Raw genomic sequence first — 16,642 nt, 5'->3', positions numbered from 1 at the left:
CAACATAAAAAATGGCAGCTCCAGCGCCGCTTATTCCCCAACGAGAGTGCTTCTGTATTTTTCTTAGTTTGTAATTATGTATAATTTCCTCATAACTTCTGATCTAGTTCACCTGAAACAGTTTGGAAGGTTTAGAGTGTGCCTGGACTGTGAGCCGTGTCTTTTTCCTGTCCTGAATCACACGCGAGCTGAAGTGCTGCTCTCACGCACCATTATACGAGTTTAATTTGATCTCATGTTACATTTTTGTAGACAATTTATTTTGTTGACGTTGCTAATTGAACAGAGATCACATTTCCCCCATTCTGATGGTTGATGTGAACATTATCTGAAGCTCCTGCCCTGTATCTGCATGATTTTATACATTACATTGCTGCCACATGATTATCTGATTAGATAATCACATGAATAAGTAGATGTACAGGTGTACCTACTGTAATCAAGTGGCTGGTGAGTGTATAATGGTCAGTGTATCTGCGGTGAAAAGTAAAGTACATTTTGTTTTTACTTACAGCGCGCATTAAAGAAACTCATGCTGGGGGATCTGTCTAAACAGCATGAAAACATAAACACAACAGCAATATTACAGAATTTATAGGGATGTATCAATAGGGCAGGAGGCCGATACTTGGTTCGCACATGTTGGAAGCTGGATTCAAATTCACATTGCCCACATGAGCACCATGGATCAGTGATGCATACTACCCATCAGGCCACAGCCCTGACAAAGACGGTTCTTATTAACACACATTCATTTACAAATGCCCTTGTGAAATCACAAAAATCATTTATTCTGTATTTGTTCAAAAAAGTGTTTACAATAATCTTTTATATATTTACTAATTTACACACGTTCTCATGGAGAGCAGCAGAACTGCAGTGAGTGATGCATGAGGATGAAGTTCATTTGTGTTGTCCTTATGATGATTATTCTTCATGTTTATATGAAGCTGTTGTTCAGTGTTGTTTGATTAGAATGATTGTCACTCTTCAGGTTTCCCCAAGAGCTTTTGCTCACATTCACATCAGGAATTTGTAGGAATGTACTTCCTCTTGTTGAAAGTCATACTCTTATGTCACTTATTGTACACTGTGTAGTGTGTGCAGCACGCTATACTTACATTTCTCATTTCTCGTGTTGTATTCATTTTATTTCTAGTGTTAATTTCTCAAAGGACTTTGTCTTGTGTTTGTGTTTAATGCCATTCATTGCAAAAAGCCCTGCAGTAAAAATAAGTCTCATAACCCCCAAAATAGAACTTGTATATCTCTCTATAGGTGTCTTTCCAAGCCCTTATCGTTCCCTCCCAAAGCTACAGGTGCCAGCCATTATAATTGTTCCCCTTGTACCATATATCATAATTCATATAACTATTATATCATTTCATAACTTGAACACAGTTTTTAATCAGATATTTTACTGTATAAACTGATGTTTCATACATGGCATTGCCTTAATGAGTCAGATGCAACATCTAGAAATGCAACGTCTAGAACTTTTTTAAAAACTGTTTTGATATTTATTTCTTATTTATTGAATTTCCTATAACTATGTACTTGACCTGACATAAGGAGTCACACTGATACTTGTTCCTTGGAAAATACTTGAGATGCACCAACTGCTCATTAAAGTTCACAGGAAACAGGGCGAAGCAAAGAGTGACTCACCAACTTTACAAAAAATACACCACTGATTATAATTAGATATCTCAAATCATCCGTCACTGTAACATTGAAAAGTATTTACCTACACTAAGAGGGTTATTAGTGAGGGTTTTTTAAATTACTTTTACTGCCATTGATTATTTATTATTCATTAATATACTGTTCTCTTCTCAGACTTTTCCTTGTTTTAGTGTAATGAAATGAAATCTGTTTGTTTGCTTTGAACTATAGTGGGGGCGGGGCGTATGTTTGGTCCCTTAGTACCACAGAAATTCTCTTGCAGTTTGAAACCATCCAAACCTGTTGGTGCAGGTTCTTTCGAGTGAACGTGGGGGAAGAGATTGTGTTTTCATCGCACAATTCACTGAAGTGACACTGACACAGATTTCAGTAGTGGGTTTATCTTCATTACTGACTGTTTGAAGCCGATGATGCACTTGTTTTGAAGACAAAAACAAAGATCAAGGCAACTGGAGCAAAATCAGCACAGCGATTCAATCAGAGTTCTGCTCCACTGGAGTAAAGGATGCATCAGGGACGCCTGCGCTTGCGACCATGGTTAGAGGAACAGATCGAGTCGGGCACATATCCAGGTGTCATGTGGCTGGATGAGGTAAGATCGTCAAATTATGAGACTTGTTAAAAGAACAGTTCAAATTGATATTGTTTGATTGCTTTACTAAATCAAGGATTCAAATTTGCCCTGAAGTTCAACCCAATCACGTGCTGTTGATGTGTAATGCAAATGAGTTAACTGCAATAATTGTTTTTTAAATATGGTTCTTTGAGTATGTATGTATATACTGTATGTGCCATGTGTAGTCTGCAAGAGTTTTCCAGATTCCCTGGAAACATGCAGCCAGACATGGATGGAACATTGACAAGGATGCGACTCTGTTCAGAAACTGGGCAATTCACACAGGTGAAAACACATAAAACATGAACAAGCAAAGTCACAAAAGCTGAGAGAATATCCAAGACCATGATTTTCATAAGCGTCCTGACCTACAGCTTTCTAATCATGTCATATCTTTAACATTTTAGTTAACTTCTGGAAATGATATATTTGGTTAGAACAGGGTAACTTTAATGCATTTTCTGTTAAATATTGCCATTTAATATCTCTTTTTCAACATAACTAACCTATGAAAATGTGCCTATATGTAAATTGGATACATATGAAGCATTTATTAATGTACATAAAGCATAGGTGGGGGACTCACGTTACATGACTTAACTCCAGTCTGGCTCATAAATGAGTTGACTTTGACTTGAGAACCAGCGACTCGAGACTTGACTTGACTTGAACTGAATGACTGCACAATGACTTGTGCAGTTTTTTTTATTATTTTCAATAACTTATTATAACAGTAATGAAATGCATTTAAAAAGATATTGCGACATCAATTAATTAATCTGCAAAAATGTAAGCCTGCCAGCACCACTGATCTGCATCTATGCCAAAATGACAGATGATTGTCAAGTTCCCCAAATAATCTCCTCTGGATATAAAGATTTCAAATTGGACCATATGAAAAAAGTATGAATATCCGATACAACCACCACAACCTTGAATTTCATCAGACATATCAAAAACCACAAGGAAAGGCAAATAAATCATTTACTGATCATTTCATTATCCAGAAAGATGAATATGTAAAATGACTGTTCAAATGTTTGAGGGTTATCAGTAAATTAAAAAATTATTTATGATTAATCTCATGTTTCGATGGGATTTTCTTTTCATCCTAAGCGCAGGGCTGCTTTGTGTACAGGCGTTACCAGGGTAACTGCTATATTTCTACAGTTCCATAAGCACCACTTTCAGCCCGTCTGCCATTTCCATCCAAGGAGTTTTAGCGAAAAAAGTTTTAGCCCATCAAAATAAAGCTGAACCTCAGATTGCATTTGCTGAGCTTCTTCAGAAAATGTAAATTACATTATGAAGCTAAAAATGTATTTCAGATGAAAATCAAGTTCAGTTGATCTTTAAAAGTTGCTGGATAAATATGCGTGCCATAATGCAGTTGTGATGCCAATGCTTTAGATTAGATGATTGTTCAAAATAAACTGTTGAATATCAGGAATGTATCATATATGTAAACCCTGATATTACACTGCATAATTGTTTCTTTAATAGTTGTGCACACAGCATATACACATCGATTGATGGTCGTTATACTAAGACCAAATGTTTCCCCTGCTAATTGGTGGAAGTTGCCAGCTTGAAAAGGGCCATGACGATCCACTTTCGGGTGGGAACCAGTGGCAACCTGCGATAGGTGCAACATCAGGACCAGTATTAAATCCTATCAGAAGGGCAACTGTTCCTTTTTGATTACAATTCCTCCTCTTCTGATTGCTTTTATTTGTGAAATTAAAATGATGGTAAACTGGCTAATTTCAATGAATTGTCTCAATAATCTCCCCATTTTACCAAAACTTCAGAGGAAAAAAATGAGGGATATCTGTATGGAAACGGCTTAAGGGCAGATTTCTTTTGCGATAAACCAAAATTTATGCAACAAAGTGTTTTTTTAGGCATGACATCATCACGCACACCCTTTTGTATGGAAACTTGGCTAATGTGAAAATCTGACCGCATTTTTACACAGCATACATGCAGTGTTATACATTTTAACCAGAATTCTAAAAATCTAAACAATTCAGATAATAAGGTCTCTAGAAGTATTCAGAGTATTTTTAAATGCCCATGATACATAAACGCAATTTACTAATATATATATATATATATATATATATATATATATATATATATATATATATATATATATATATATATATAGTATAACACATTACAGTTATACAATTCATGTATATGTATATAAGTTAATCTTTTTAGAGCAAAAATAAAGATTTCAAAAATGAACCTCTATTTATTTTAGTACTGTGGCTTGACTCGACTTAACTTGAAACTCATCAGGACTCGACTTGACTTGCTTGATTTGTCTGCACTGCACTTGAGACTTGAACGTGTGTGACTTGCTCTCACCTCTAACATAAAGTTCAGTATGGTTTAATGGTCATCAGACTAAATTATATGATATATGCTGTCAATGAGAATGAGGACCTGAAAAGTGTTTTATTGAGGACTTGGGTAATAAGGACTAGGTTAGCTTGGACAGCACTCAGAGTAGCACCATACTTGTGTTATCACTTTCTTTGTCACGTGATGTCAAAAGTGAATCAAGACATTACAGTAATTACTATAAACACAATGACATAATACCTCCTTTTACTTTCACTATAATAGTCTATTTTTGCATCATTGTGACATTATAAACATACTTAAGAGTTTATACCATGTATGTTAAAATGCTCACTATTTGGCAAGTATTGCATAAAAGTCACCCTTTATATTTGTAGTATTATAACTACATATCAATGATTTAAAATGCATTTATAAACCCTTAACAAAGGGAACATTCATTTAAAGTGTTACCACAAGTAGACACACAACAGTTCCATGTTATCAACATCAAGATATCAGTTTAAAATGGACATGAATGAATAAAAGAAAGAGTAGATTACAACAGGGGTCTAACCCCGAACTCTATCCCTACTGCTAAACCTACAAGTATCTCAACCTCAGTAGCAGAATTGTACAGAAAAACATGTTGTTACACTGTAATTACATTGTATTGTATGTATTTTAATGTTATTACATAGTAGTAAGACACTTACTATAAAGTGTGACCGTTTTATCTAATATTTAAGACATTTTTAATGTTACAAATATATGTAGCTAATGAGAATCTTTGAAATTGTCACAATTATTTTGAGATAAATGACTTATTTATCATTTTCAGTTTGGTTATAGATAGAGTATAGCATGTCACATCGCAGGACATGCCAGCTGTCCAAATACAATTAAATACTACTATATATATATTTTAGAATACTTAAAAAGGCAGTTATATGATGATGATAAATAAAAACAATTGTCAGCTGGGCAAATATTCAGGGATTCAAACTCATGAGAATGAAGAATGTGGGAAAGTCAAGATATATATTTTTTATGTATTTGTTTGTTGCATTTTGTTGCATTTAAAGTGTTTAAGATTGCAAGTCTTTTAAGTGATTTTAATACGGAAAATGCAGAAACTTTTACCAAACAATTTGGGCAAATTAGCTTAAAGAAAAAGGTGACTTTATCTGAAAGATGAGTAGTTTGCATCCCTGAATTATTACACTGAAACCGGCTCTGCTGTCATGGCCACACTGCGTTATTATGTGCACATCATCTCTCCTCTCATGGATTGTAGGGAGATATAAACCTGGAACAGACAAACCTGACCCCAAGACATGGAAAGCAAACTTCCGCTGTGCGCTCAATTCACTGCCAGACGTCAAAGAACTTCAAGATAAAAGTATGAAGAAAGGTCACAACGCTTTCAGAGTTTATATTCTCCTGCCACACAGCAAAATACTCAAGAGACACAGAGGTATTTACACATAAAGCCTGCTGAAATAATTATTTCCAGTCACACTTTATATTAATCTATGTGTCTTTAACTACTATGTTTTTAGTTAAATATCAAAATGTTCTGCAAAACTCCCATTGCAATGAATACACAACCTATGTGAGGACATGTCCTTTCAATTAGTAAAACTCCCACTTAGACTGGGAAATGTTTAATGTTACTTGAACTGGTGCTGTTTTAGTGCATTTCTGTCTTTATAACTGTGGAAGTCTTTGTTTGGAAAACGTTAATAAAACATTACTGTTACATTTGTTTTTATTTTTCATGAAGGAACTAAACTTAGGAACTAAATGAGATTTTGACATAAAAAGAAGTATATAGATTGTCAAATTAAGCACTTAAAATTAATCGTGATTATTTTAATCAACTGACAACACAATACAAACATACATTAAGTATGTTATGATTTACAATATCATATTTTCAATAGTAGCTACAACAGAGTTCTTACAGATTACATGAAGTTACTTTAAATGTAAGTACAGTGTAACAACACAAACAGTACATGCACTAGTGGCCAAAAGTTTGGAATAATGTACAGATTTTGCTCTTATTGAATTTGGTACTTTTATTCACTTTTATTCACCAAAGTGGCATTCAACAGATCACGATGGACATTAATACGGCGGCTGTGGCTCAGTTGGTAGAGTGGGTCAGCCACTAATCGCAGGATTGGTGGTTCGAATGCCGGCCCACACGACTCCACATGCTGAAGTGTCCTTGGGCAAGACACTGAACCCCAAGTTGCTCCCAATGGCAGGCTAGCACCTTACATAGCATCTCTGCTGCCATTGGTGTGTGAATGTGTGAATGAGTCACAGTGTAAAGTGCTTTGAATACCGTTAAGGCTTAAAAAGGCGCTATATAAGTGCAGACCATTTAATAACATGAACAATACCTAATACAATTTGAAAAAAAAATTAAAATCTGAACTTCTTAAACTACTTCAAAGTATTCTAATCAAAAAATCCTCCACGTATAGCAATGACAGCTTTGCAGATCCTTGGCATTCTAGCTGTCAGTTTGTCCAGATACTCAGGTGACCTTTCACACCACACTTCCTGTAGCACTTGCCATAGATGTGGAGGTCTTGCCAGTTGTCTTGTCTTTGAAGAAGGTAGTTACACCTTTGTATGAAATCTTCTGTTTTTTGGCAATTTCAAGCATTGTATAGTTTCCTTTATTCCTCAAAAAATGATTGATTGACAAGTTTCTAGAGAAATCAGTTTCTTTTTTTGCCATTTTTGGCAATACTGTGGCATAATGTGGCAACTCAAAAACAAACACAAAGACAATGTTAAGCTTCATTTAACGAACCAAATAGCTTTCATCTGTGTTTGATATGATAGCAAGTGATTTTCTATTACGAATTAGTAATTTAGCATGATTACTCAAGGATATGGTGTTGGAGTGACGCTGCTGTCTAGATTTGATCAAAAATGACTTTTTTCAAATAGTGATGGTGCTGTTTTAAACATCAGTAATGTCCTGACTATACACCGTGATCAGCTGAATGCCACTTTGGTGAAATAAAGTACCAATTTCCATCCAAAACAACAAAATCTGTACATTATTGCAAACTTTTGACCACCAGTGTATGCATTAGACCTATTTACATTTTAAGTACATACTAATTAAGACACCTTATATGAACTGGGATTCCATTATCTGGATTATCTATAACACATGATGTACTGCACATTAAAAGACATCTTTACATTGTGCAGAACATGAATTGTGTTCTGAGTCCTAAAGCCTGATTTAATTAAGTTATTAAGATTCAATAATATTGATGTATATATATATATATAGAGAGAGAGAGAGAGAGAGAGAGAGAGAGAGAGAGAGAGAGAGAAATATAGATGTTCTCTTGATGTATTCTTTAATGTGATGTTTCTGGTAAGCTATTAGAGGTTTGGATTCTCAGATTAAATCAGAGTCTCCTCCACCACCAATACAAAGAAACACAGCACTGGAGAGATTTACAGGTATGAACTAAAATATTAACTAATAACTGGCAGAAATATAAAAACTAACTTCCACACTGAGACACATCTGTCCTGTGTAAAAACAGAGAACTTCTGGAAGTTCACAGACGATTGCGATCATTCCGAAGCTGACGTCCTGAGAAAAGATCTTCTCTCCAGAGGTGTTGAGGAGGACCAATCAAACATCAGCACCACAGCACAGGGTGAGAAAACTCACAAGACAAACTAGTTTCTGGACACTAGTTAAGATTAGTTAAGGTTTAAAATGACTAAATATTTGTACAGGACTACAACTGACCAAAAGCGATGAGCATGAACAGACACAAGCCGTGCTGAAGGTAAGTTTGACTGCACATGTCCTCTGAAAGATATTATTATAAAGCCACATATTGTTATTGTACAATGTTTGTTTTTTAATCCCTACAGGCTGTTTATGGAAATCAGTGCATATTTCTTTGAGCACCTATATTTAAATCATTCAAATAGATACTGCACAATTACAGTTTCAGTGGCGAGTCTGTTTTTACTGTAGAGCACACGCTGAACTCAGATTTTTACACAATTAAGCATGCCCCATGACGGTAATTAGGAATATTCTTACCAGAGAAATTCAAGCTTTAAGTACTTCCTTTGTGTTTTTGCGAGTCTCAGTCAGTAGAGAGCAGTAAGCCCAACTTCAGCTGTGCAGACAACCAACCTCACTTACTGATAGCAGCCGACACAAGAATATGCTTTCTTGTGCTCATGATATGCTATTGCTTTCAGCTCCCAGAGTAGTGATATGTAAAATATGTGAGCTAATATCCTATCAATCACAACTAAAGTGAACACAAAAGAGATCTGAATCCACTCAAGTCCACATACTATGTGGAACAAATGTGCAAAGAGAACTGGCTTCTTTTCCACTGGAGGTTTAAGCTACAATTACAATATTGTTCATTTTTCTGCTGCATTATTTATCAGGCTAGTTAACAATAAAGTTTGCTCTTTTTTTATTTAATGAAATAATGTGTAATTAAAGGTTTGTGTTTTTACAATATATATATATATTAAAAAAAAAGTATTACGAAAAAATAAATGGCACTGGTATTGGATCGGTGAATACATAATTTTGCAACACATTTAGGAAATAATGAACACACATTAAAATGAAGACTCCAGTCTTATCAGTAACCTTATAAAAGCAGTTTTATTCTACATGGAGAGGGTCTGCACATGGGGGCGCGTCCAAGATAGAATCACAGGACCAGCCGAATATTACTCTCTTAATCTCGGTAACAGTCGTGTTATTTGACACTTTCACACTTTTATTAAAGTAATCATGGCTGATTGCGAATACTACATTTCTACAATGTCATCTGCAACTGAAAACTATTGATTTTAAATTATGCTGCATCAAAGCCACTTGGTATCATTGGAAGTCCAAAATGACACAAAGACAAAATTTACTGAGTGCACCTTTAAATTATTGGTTCACATACAGAAAACAATAAATTGTACTGTCTTGTTCACATGTATAAAATCATTGTTAGATCATATTTGCCATCTGTGGAGTGAATCCTTCATAAAAAGTTCAAATCTACTAACATCAACTGCGGGGAAAATTGGTCTTTTCCAAGAGCACTTAACCAGTCACAAAAAAAAAAAAACAATTCTTGTTGCACTTAAATCTGTTTTGTATACCATTCTGATGCTAGTAAAACTTAGTATGGCACTTTTCGTACAAATGTCTCCTTAAGATGATTTGCTTATGTTTCCTCTTTTGTAAGTCGCTTTGGATAAAAGCATCTGCCAAATGAATAAATGTAAATGTCTTATTAGAGCAGACCCCGATAACAATCTGTGAAATATGTCAAATCCTTAGTTTGTCCTGATCTACGTATTCTGCTAGACATCTAAATTAGCCCAAATATTCCATTTTTGGGAGGAAATGGATTGTTTGAACCCTACAAAAATATATATTTTTTGGTTTATTTTTAGCTCAAATTGAACAAAGCACCACTTGGCAGTTCTTTCCTGGGGTGCCAAAAGAACCCAGAAGTTCCACCGTCAAACGTTTATCTGCCAACATTGACTTCATCTTTAGAGCTGCCAATGAAAAGTGCTAAAAGAAACACTCTGTTTGAAAACTCAACACAAGTCTGCTGTTGTATTCATAATTGTAAATCCTCTATCAAACTCTAATTCACATCTTTAACTGACTGACAACCAAAGTTTGTCTTGAACTAGTTCACTAGTTACCAACTGAGGCATCAGATGAATGTTGATGTGCTTCTATCTGCAGATTGTGGACCATCTGAAAAACTTTGAGCACTGGAGTCCATTATATGAAAGTGACAGAAGCTGGAGACCAGCAAACTCAACGTGGATGGACTGTCTCTGTAAGACTCAGATATTATTGTATTTACAGCAAACATAATTGTCAGGACTAAAATAGACACTACTGGGAGTATATAACAATTAATAAAACAAAGATATATGGCTGCATAAACTGTAATATTCATTAACATCTTTGATTTCAGGTGAAACGATGGCGTGTTCAGGTTATTCCCTCCACACAGACTGTAATATTCACTGTAATACCTCATCAGCTCAATATGACTAGAATATCAGAGCAACCGGGACTCAATTCTGAATACATCAAATCTTCTTTCATCTAATCTGTATCTATGTAGTGCAATTGAAGAGAAAGCATATGGACACTACGGAGTGCACCGTGAAACTTCTGAATGATTTTAAACCCTTCATTTGTTTCTACATTTTCCTTTGACTTGTATTCTTTGTGCGTCCACGTATTAAAACCAGGCCTCATTCATGATTCATGAACCCATACTTGCATAAATTTGCTTCATTAAATGAATGTAACAATTTTCACAAGAATGTTTTAATGAATTACTATTTTAAATAACTATTAGTTGTAAGACCACTTTAACGCGAACTAAATTTGTCATATAAATAACACATTTGCAAGTAAAAGCAATCAGCATATTTCATGGTCTTAACACTCGAGAAACGAGTGAAAGTGAATTTATTAAATGGCAGTAAAAACAAGAGAGTCTGACAGTCCATCAACACACAATCAGTAATCAAAGGCTTGGTTAAAGCTTCGTTTCTGACCACCCCCTCCTCTTCCTCTGCTGAAACTTTTGCCTTTGAAGTTTCCACCAAACGAGCGGCGTCCCCCTCCACCACGACCGCTAAACCCGCCGGCCGGCCGTTCACCACTTTGACGCATGCTCTGCTCCATCTCTGGCAGTTCAGTAGCAACGGTGAGCTGCCAGCGGCGGCCATCTTGCCATTTGTCCTGCAGAGACCCAGAAAATAGGCGAGTCAGCAAACAAACACACTCTGACTGTTTGTCATGCGTCTGTTGACGAGCGTCCATTTGTGAAACTCTATGCCACAGAGCGACTCAAACAATCAAAGTGGCTTGGGAAAGAAGACACTCAAAACTTAAATCATTTGGACAAATGCAGACATGTTGGTGGAGAGTCACATTACAAACGACTCTGAACACGAGAGCAGATCTTCATACCTGAATCTCCTTCAGCTTACTGGCTGGAATATCAAAACACACTCCCTGAGAGACAGAGAGAGAGCCCAGAGACATTACAAACACACAGAAACAATGTGACAATAATAGTGCTCGACCAGTATGGTTTTTTTTTTCCTAATAATGATATCTACAAAACAGTTTGGCCAATATACACAATTTCTAACGTGAAACACTTATTTTATACAATATTTACTAAAATGACATGAACTTTGTTTACAATCCATTGACAAATGTTATTTTTAAACTGACACAAGACACACCACTGTTTATTAGCCAAGCAAACACTGTCATTGGCCAAATATTGTCAGATTACTAGGCCCGGCCAATATATCGGTATCACTAGTCAATAACAGCAAATTCAGTCTCAGTGACAGACTTGTATAGCCGCCGACATTTGGCTATTTTGGGATTGTTCAAATAATAATAAAATAAAAATACGTCAAATTCTACCCACAGTTTTGTCAATGGATGGTGTACATTTTCTGTTTTGAAATATATATATATATATTATTTTAAGATATTTCTGAAATTTGTGTAAATCTCACAAAAACATATTCTGGTCATTTTTCACACCAAAATCAAAAGGACCATTAACATTATTGGTATTCTGAGGTTTTTTTCATGATAATTAAACCCTCATTACCATAATGCAAAAACAAAATCTCAATCATTACTGTAACATATCCAGACAACTGACTAGTGTTTTTAGTTTTTTCATTCTCAAAGGTGATGCTCATTTCTGTTATAGAATTTTTGCTGTATTACAGAAACTATATCGCTGTAACAAAGTTTTTATTTTTCAGCAATGAGAATTTGGGGAGAAAATGCGTTTACTATAAGTCACAACGCAAAAAAATCTTAAAAATGGTCAGAAAAATGCGCTACCTTTATGTAACACATTTTTACGTTTTGTCTTTTGATTTTGGGGTGAAATGTGACCTAAAAAGGAACATTGAAGTACCCAGTACATCTTTCAGTCATCTTAGTAAACATCAAAACTAATTCGATTATAAGACATTGTCATAAAGTCTCCTTTTAGTCTTGCTAAACATCTCATCACATAAATGCATCAGGTTTTTCATTACAGTGAAGGCCACACCTTCTTGCCCTTCAGGAAGTTCATTCGACTGATGTGGCCCTCGACTTCCTCTCCGAGCTGTTCCTTCAGTCCGCGCCATCCGTAACCCATGTTATGCATTTCTTGAGAGCAGCTCAGGATCATTGTGGTGAATCCCTGAGAAAACATGTGACAGTCAGAAAACAACATTAATAACGGCTGTCATAGTAATAACAACTCCCGGAGATCAGTTAATGTATTTACTAATGAGAAAACTATTACTCTTTGTTCAGTTAAACTCTGTATTTATCCGGGCTGTATAGAGTCTGGAGATAGTGTGCTTTTTGTATAAAATCCACACAACTCCTTTTAAATGAGTACTAGGCAGCTGTGTGTTGTGTAGAGCATCTGTTGTAGATGTGTAGACCTGCTTTGGTTACGGATCATTAGTGTGTTATGTTTGTCAAGCGTTCAGTAACTGATCTTGTGTAGTTTTGATGTCATGTAATTCTTCCCATGAACAATTCAATACTCCATTTTATAAACTGTATTAAAAAGAAAAAAATATAGAAAACATTTTTGGCACCAGTTCCTATCAAGTGTTTTTTTTCTCTCCACTAACTAAACATCTTGCCACAGTCACATTCGGCTTGCTCACTCGGGGCTTAAGCTGTTCACACTGGGGACAGTAAAGCATGACCTTCTGTAAAGTTGCTTTGAAATGAAGAGCATTGTGAAAAGTGCTATACAAATGACATTGACTTGACTAGTGCATGATACTTATGCATTTACTAGTGCTAATTTAAAAAAGAGAACCTTTTTGTAAAGTGTTACCAGTGCCATGATTGACTATCCAGAGAGCTAAAATACAGATCTGAGTGCAGGGTGACATACAGCATCAGAGTTGATTAGCGATCGCTGCTCCAGACTCGTAGCTCCTGATATGTGAGCGAGTGCCGCGGCCAGCGCCTCTTCTGCCCCCCGTTGCTCGATGAGCTCACACGCTGCCTGACGGAAATATTCAACTGCTGCCGCCGGGACGGAGTCCAGAAACCTGCGAAAAATAAAAATACACAAGAGGGTGAATAAACTGACGGGTGAAACGATGCAGGACTGATTCACACTGCAGGACAATTTGTCCAATACCGATCTTTTGAACAACCTCATAAAACAAATATTTAAACAACAGCCAAAACTCAAACAACCTATCCTAGCATGCTCATGAGAACATCAACACATTTTACATCAGGTTTCATTCTTATATGAAATTACAAGAACTTTGAACCTCTAAACATTATCATTTACATTTAAACTTCTTTCGTCACCGTTTAAAGCAACATTTGAGATTAAATGTTTGTTTTATAAATGTCTGACCTCACGGCATCTTTACTGGAAGATTTGATGATGTCATTGGCTGTGGGGACACCGACACGTTTGAATGCAATGCCCTGATGTAGGTAAACACAGGCATTCAAACTCACATTAATCACGTGTTCAGGAAATAACTGATGACAGTAGCATGAACCGTAGAAGGGGTCTCACCGCTTTCTGCTCCACGAATTTCAACTGGCTCTCCTCGTTCCGTTGGTAGAAACAGATACAGACACCAGTTCGTCCAGCTCTGCCCGTCCGTCCTGAGCGATGGATGTAAGACTCAACATCCTGCATTTACAACAGACCACAATGCTGTTAAAAGAGGATTTTAATCTACAGAAGAAAAAGATTCAGTAGCCGTTTTTCCACTATTGGGCCAGTGCGAGCCAGGGCTATCATCAAATGACCATCAGGGGCCTACAGCCTTAGACATTGAGCTGCAAGACCAAAATTGATCTGCATTCCCACAATCGGGCCACAGCGTTGCCCAAAAACCCGCCCTTAATACACCACTGCGGTGCCTAGATCACCCACCCATTTTACAAGCAAGAGGGAAACTCAAGCTGAGGTAGCGTTGACAACTCACCGACTGCAACTCTCATGATGTCCAGAGTGGTAATTTTCTTACCCCAGACCTGAATCGCTGTGCACTGGATATACAACCTAGGCAGTTTGGCGAAACTCTGCCTTTGACACAGAACTGGCCTCAATCCCCTGTTGGCCTTGTTTGGCCCAAGGGTAATAGGTGGGCCCAGAGAAAGCCCAGAGGCGGCACGACGAAACCCCGGAAGTGACAGTGGGAACGCAACTGGCCCTGGCACACACTCATTTGGCTTAATAGTGGAAATGCGGGTATTGAGCAGCGACTCAAGGTTATTGTTTTTACACTTGATTCTTTCTAATCTCCTCTCAGACTGCAGATTAGATGATCTAACTTGTCCTGACGGTGAACCGAATTCATTTGTGAAGTGTCACGAATGTTTTTATTTTCTGATCAGCTCATCAACCGGTTTGCTTGCTTGTATTCTCATCACTTTGTGTGAAATGGCCTTCATACTTGAACTAAAAAGAAACAAAACTAGCCATTTTCAAAATAACTTCTGAACCACTAAAACTAGCCATATATTTATATAGCCACAATGAAAAATGAATGATGAAATAGAAGTCAAATCTAGTGAAATGTTGAATAACAACCCAGGTACTCAAGCGAGTGTGATTGTGTCTTGTACCTTTGGAGGAGAACACTGAATGACCAGATCCACCTCTGGAATGTCCAGACCACGAGCCGCAACGTTAGTGGCCACCAACACTTCAAATGTGCCATTCCTGAAGCCCTTCAGCGTGACCTCTCTCTGTTTCTGAACAATGTCACCATGCAGTGTCTGCGCACTCTGAAGATAAGTCAAGACATTTGTATTTGTATAACGCTTTCACAACACACATCGTTTCAAAGCAGCTTTATAGAAAATCAGGCATTAACAGAAGATAAAACTGTAATGTCTATAATGTCATCATTGAGTAATTAGTTAAAGTACAATTGTGAAATGTGTTTAAAAATAAGTAATTCAATAATAATTGTATTTAGAAACCAAGTGAGCAAGCTGAAGGCGACTATGGCAAGGAACACAAAACTCTAGAAAAATGACCTTGGGAGAAACGAGGCTCACTGTCAACCACAATCAACACGCACACATACATTACCACATGGCAGGTCACTATGGAAAACAAAAAAAATGCCACAAAACATTGGGTAGGCACCTGTTTGATGGAGGTGTTCATGGAGAGCTCTGTGGCTTCTCTCTTGGTCTCACAGAAGATGATGGTTCGGCCGTGACTGCCACTGTACACCTGGATGACATCACCGATGACCGACGCTCTCTGTGACCAATGGCATGCGATCGCCAGATGCTGAACGTGAGAACAAGAGCATGTGAGAGTACAGTGAGCACAAGACCATCCGTCACACCTTTGATGCTACATGGGTCACTAATGGTGGACCGTGTCAGCCCTGCACCATAAATAAACTGGAATACATTCTATCTGTCAGAGTATCTAAAACTGAACATGGAAAAGTGTGTGAAAGCTGTTGATGTTTTGTTGAAAGAGCTGCTGGCGCTATATATTTCTCATGGAAATCTGTGTATGCTAGAACACTCTCCTCCGTTCACATCTGCTGTTTAACTGACGTTCCAATCGAAAGCTCTAACATTTTGGTAGTGTAATATTTTGGTGCCTTTTATGTTATTTAATCCTCACATAATTTAACATCTGACAAACTGCATAATTTCCCAAAAGATCATTGTGAACAAACATTTGTTACGACACTGAAGGAATAGTTCACCCAAACTATTTTATTTATGGTCATTATTTACTCACCCGCATGCCACTTCATAAACTTTAAAGCTTAATAAAGCACCTGGAAGTGTCATTAAAATAGGCAATTTGACCCGTGCATTAAATTCAGCAAACAACACAAAATCACTTCCTATTGTGTTGC

The 16,642-nt window shown here is 36.8% G+C and overlaps 2 protein-coding genes across 4 annotated transcripts in view; one reads left to right on the top strand and one right to left on the bottom strand.

Annotated features, from left to right (window-relative positions):
• The first annotated feature begins 1,998 nt into the window (after nt 1-1,998).
• Nucleotides 1,999-10,815, top strand: LOC127660846 (interferon regulatory factor 1-like). 2 transcript variants are annotated; one of them, XM_052151286.1, is made up of 8 exons: nt 1,999-2,278; nt 2,488-2,587; nt 5,952-6,056; nt 8,075-8,158; nt 8,245-8,361; nt 8,444-8,496; nt 10,443-10,539; nt 10,681-10,815. In XM_052151286.1, the coding sequence occupies exons 1-8, from the start codon at nt 2,192-2,194 to the stop codon at nt 10,761-10,763; spliced, it is 726 nt and encodes a 241-aa protein (XP_052007246.1). In that variant the 5' UTR covers nt 1,999-2,191; the 3' UTR covers nt 10,764-10,815. The 2 variants fall into 2 exon arrangements, with proteins under 2 accessions (XP_052007246.1, XP_052007243.1); XM_052151283.1 differs by having other exon boundaries at nt 5,952-6,131.
• The window catches only part of LOC127660843 (nucleolar RNA helicase 2-like), a 34,998-nt gene continuing 28,943 nt past the window's right edge, over nt 10,588-16,642 (bottom strand). For both annotated transcript variants that reach the window (XM_052151279.1, XM_052151280.1), the window contains exons 9-16: nt 15,904-16,053; nt 15,375-15,536; nt 14,314-14,433; nt 14,146-14,219; nt 13,666-13,825; nt 12,814-12,948; nt 11,694-11,738; nt 10,588-11,462 (exon numbers count right to left, since the gene is read on the bottom strand). In XM_052151279.1, the coding sequence (XP_052007239.1) occupies nt 11,238-11,462; nt 11,694-11,738; nt 12,814-12,948; nt 13,666-13,825; nt 14,146-14,219; nt 14,314-14,433; nt 15,375-15,536; nt 15,904-16,053 (1,071 nt within the window). In that variant the 3' untranslated portion in view covers nt 10,588-11,237. The remainder of the gene's footprint in view (nt 11,463-11,693; nt 11,739-12,813; nt 12,949-13,665; nt 13,826-14,145; nt 14,220-14,313; nt 14,434-15,374; nt 15,537-15,903; nt 16,054-16,642) is intronic.

This window comes from Xyrauchen texanus, chromosome 20, assembly GCF_025860055.1.
Source record: "Xyrauchen texanus isolate HMW12.3.18 chromosome 20, RBS_HiC_50CHRs, whole genome shotgun sequence".
NCBI lineage: Eukaryota > Metazoa > Chordata > Actinopteri > Cypriniformes > Catostomidae > Xyrauchen > Xyrauchen texanus.
The sequence above is the reverse complement of the archived record's forward strand: the minus strand, read 5'-3'. Positions and strand labels throughout refer to the sequence as shown.

Bases quoted from the DNA above. Each gene is read 5' to 3' on its own strand.
- LOC127660846 (XM_052151283.1), top strand. From the start codon at position 2,192: ATGCATCAGGGACGCCTGCGCTTGCGACCATGGTTAGAGGAACAGATC. The intron at 8,362-8,443 runs GTGAGAAAACTC...ATATTTGTACAG, and splicing joins CATCAGCACCACAGCACAGG to GACTACAACTGACCAAAAGC. The intron at 8,497-10,442 runs GTAAGTTTGACT...TTCTATCTGCAG, and splicing joins AGACACAAGCCGTGCTGAAG to ATTGTGGACCATCTGAAAAA.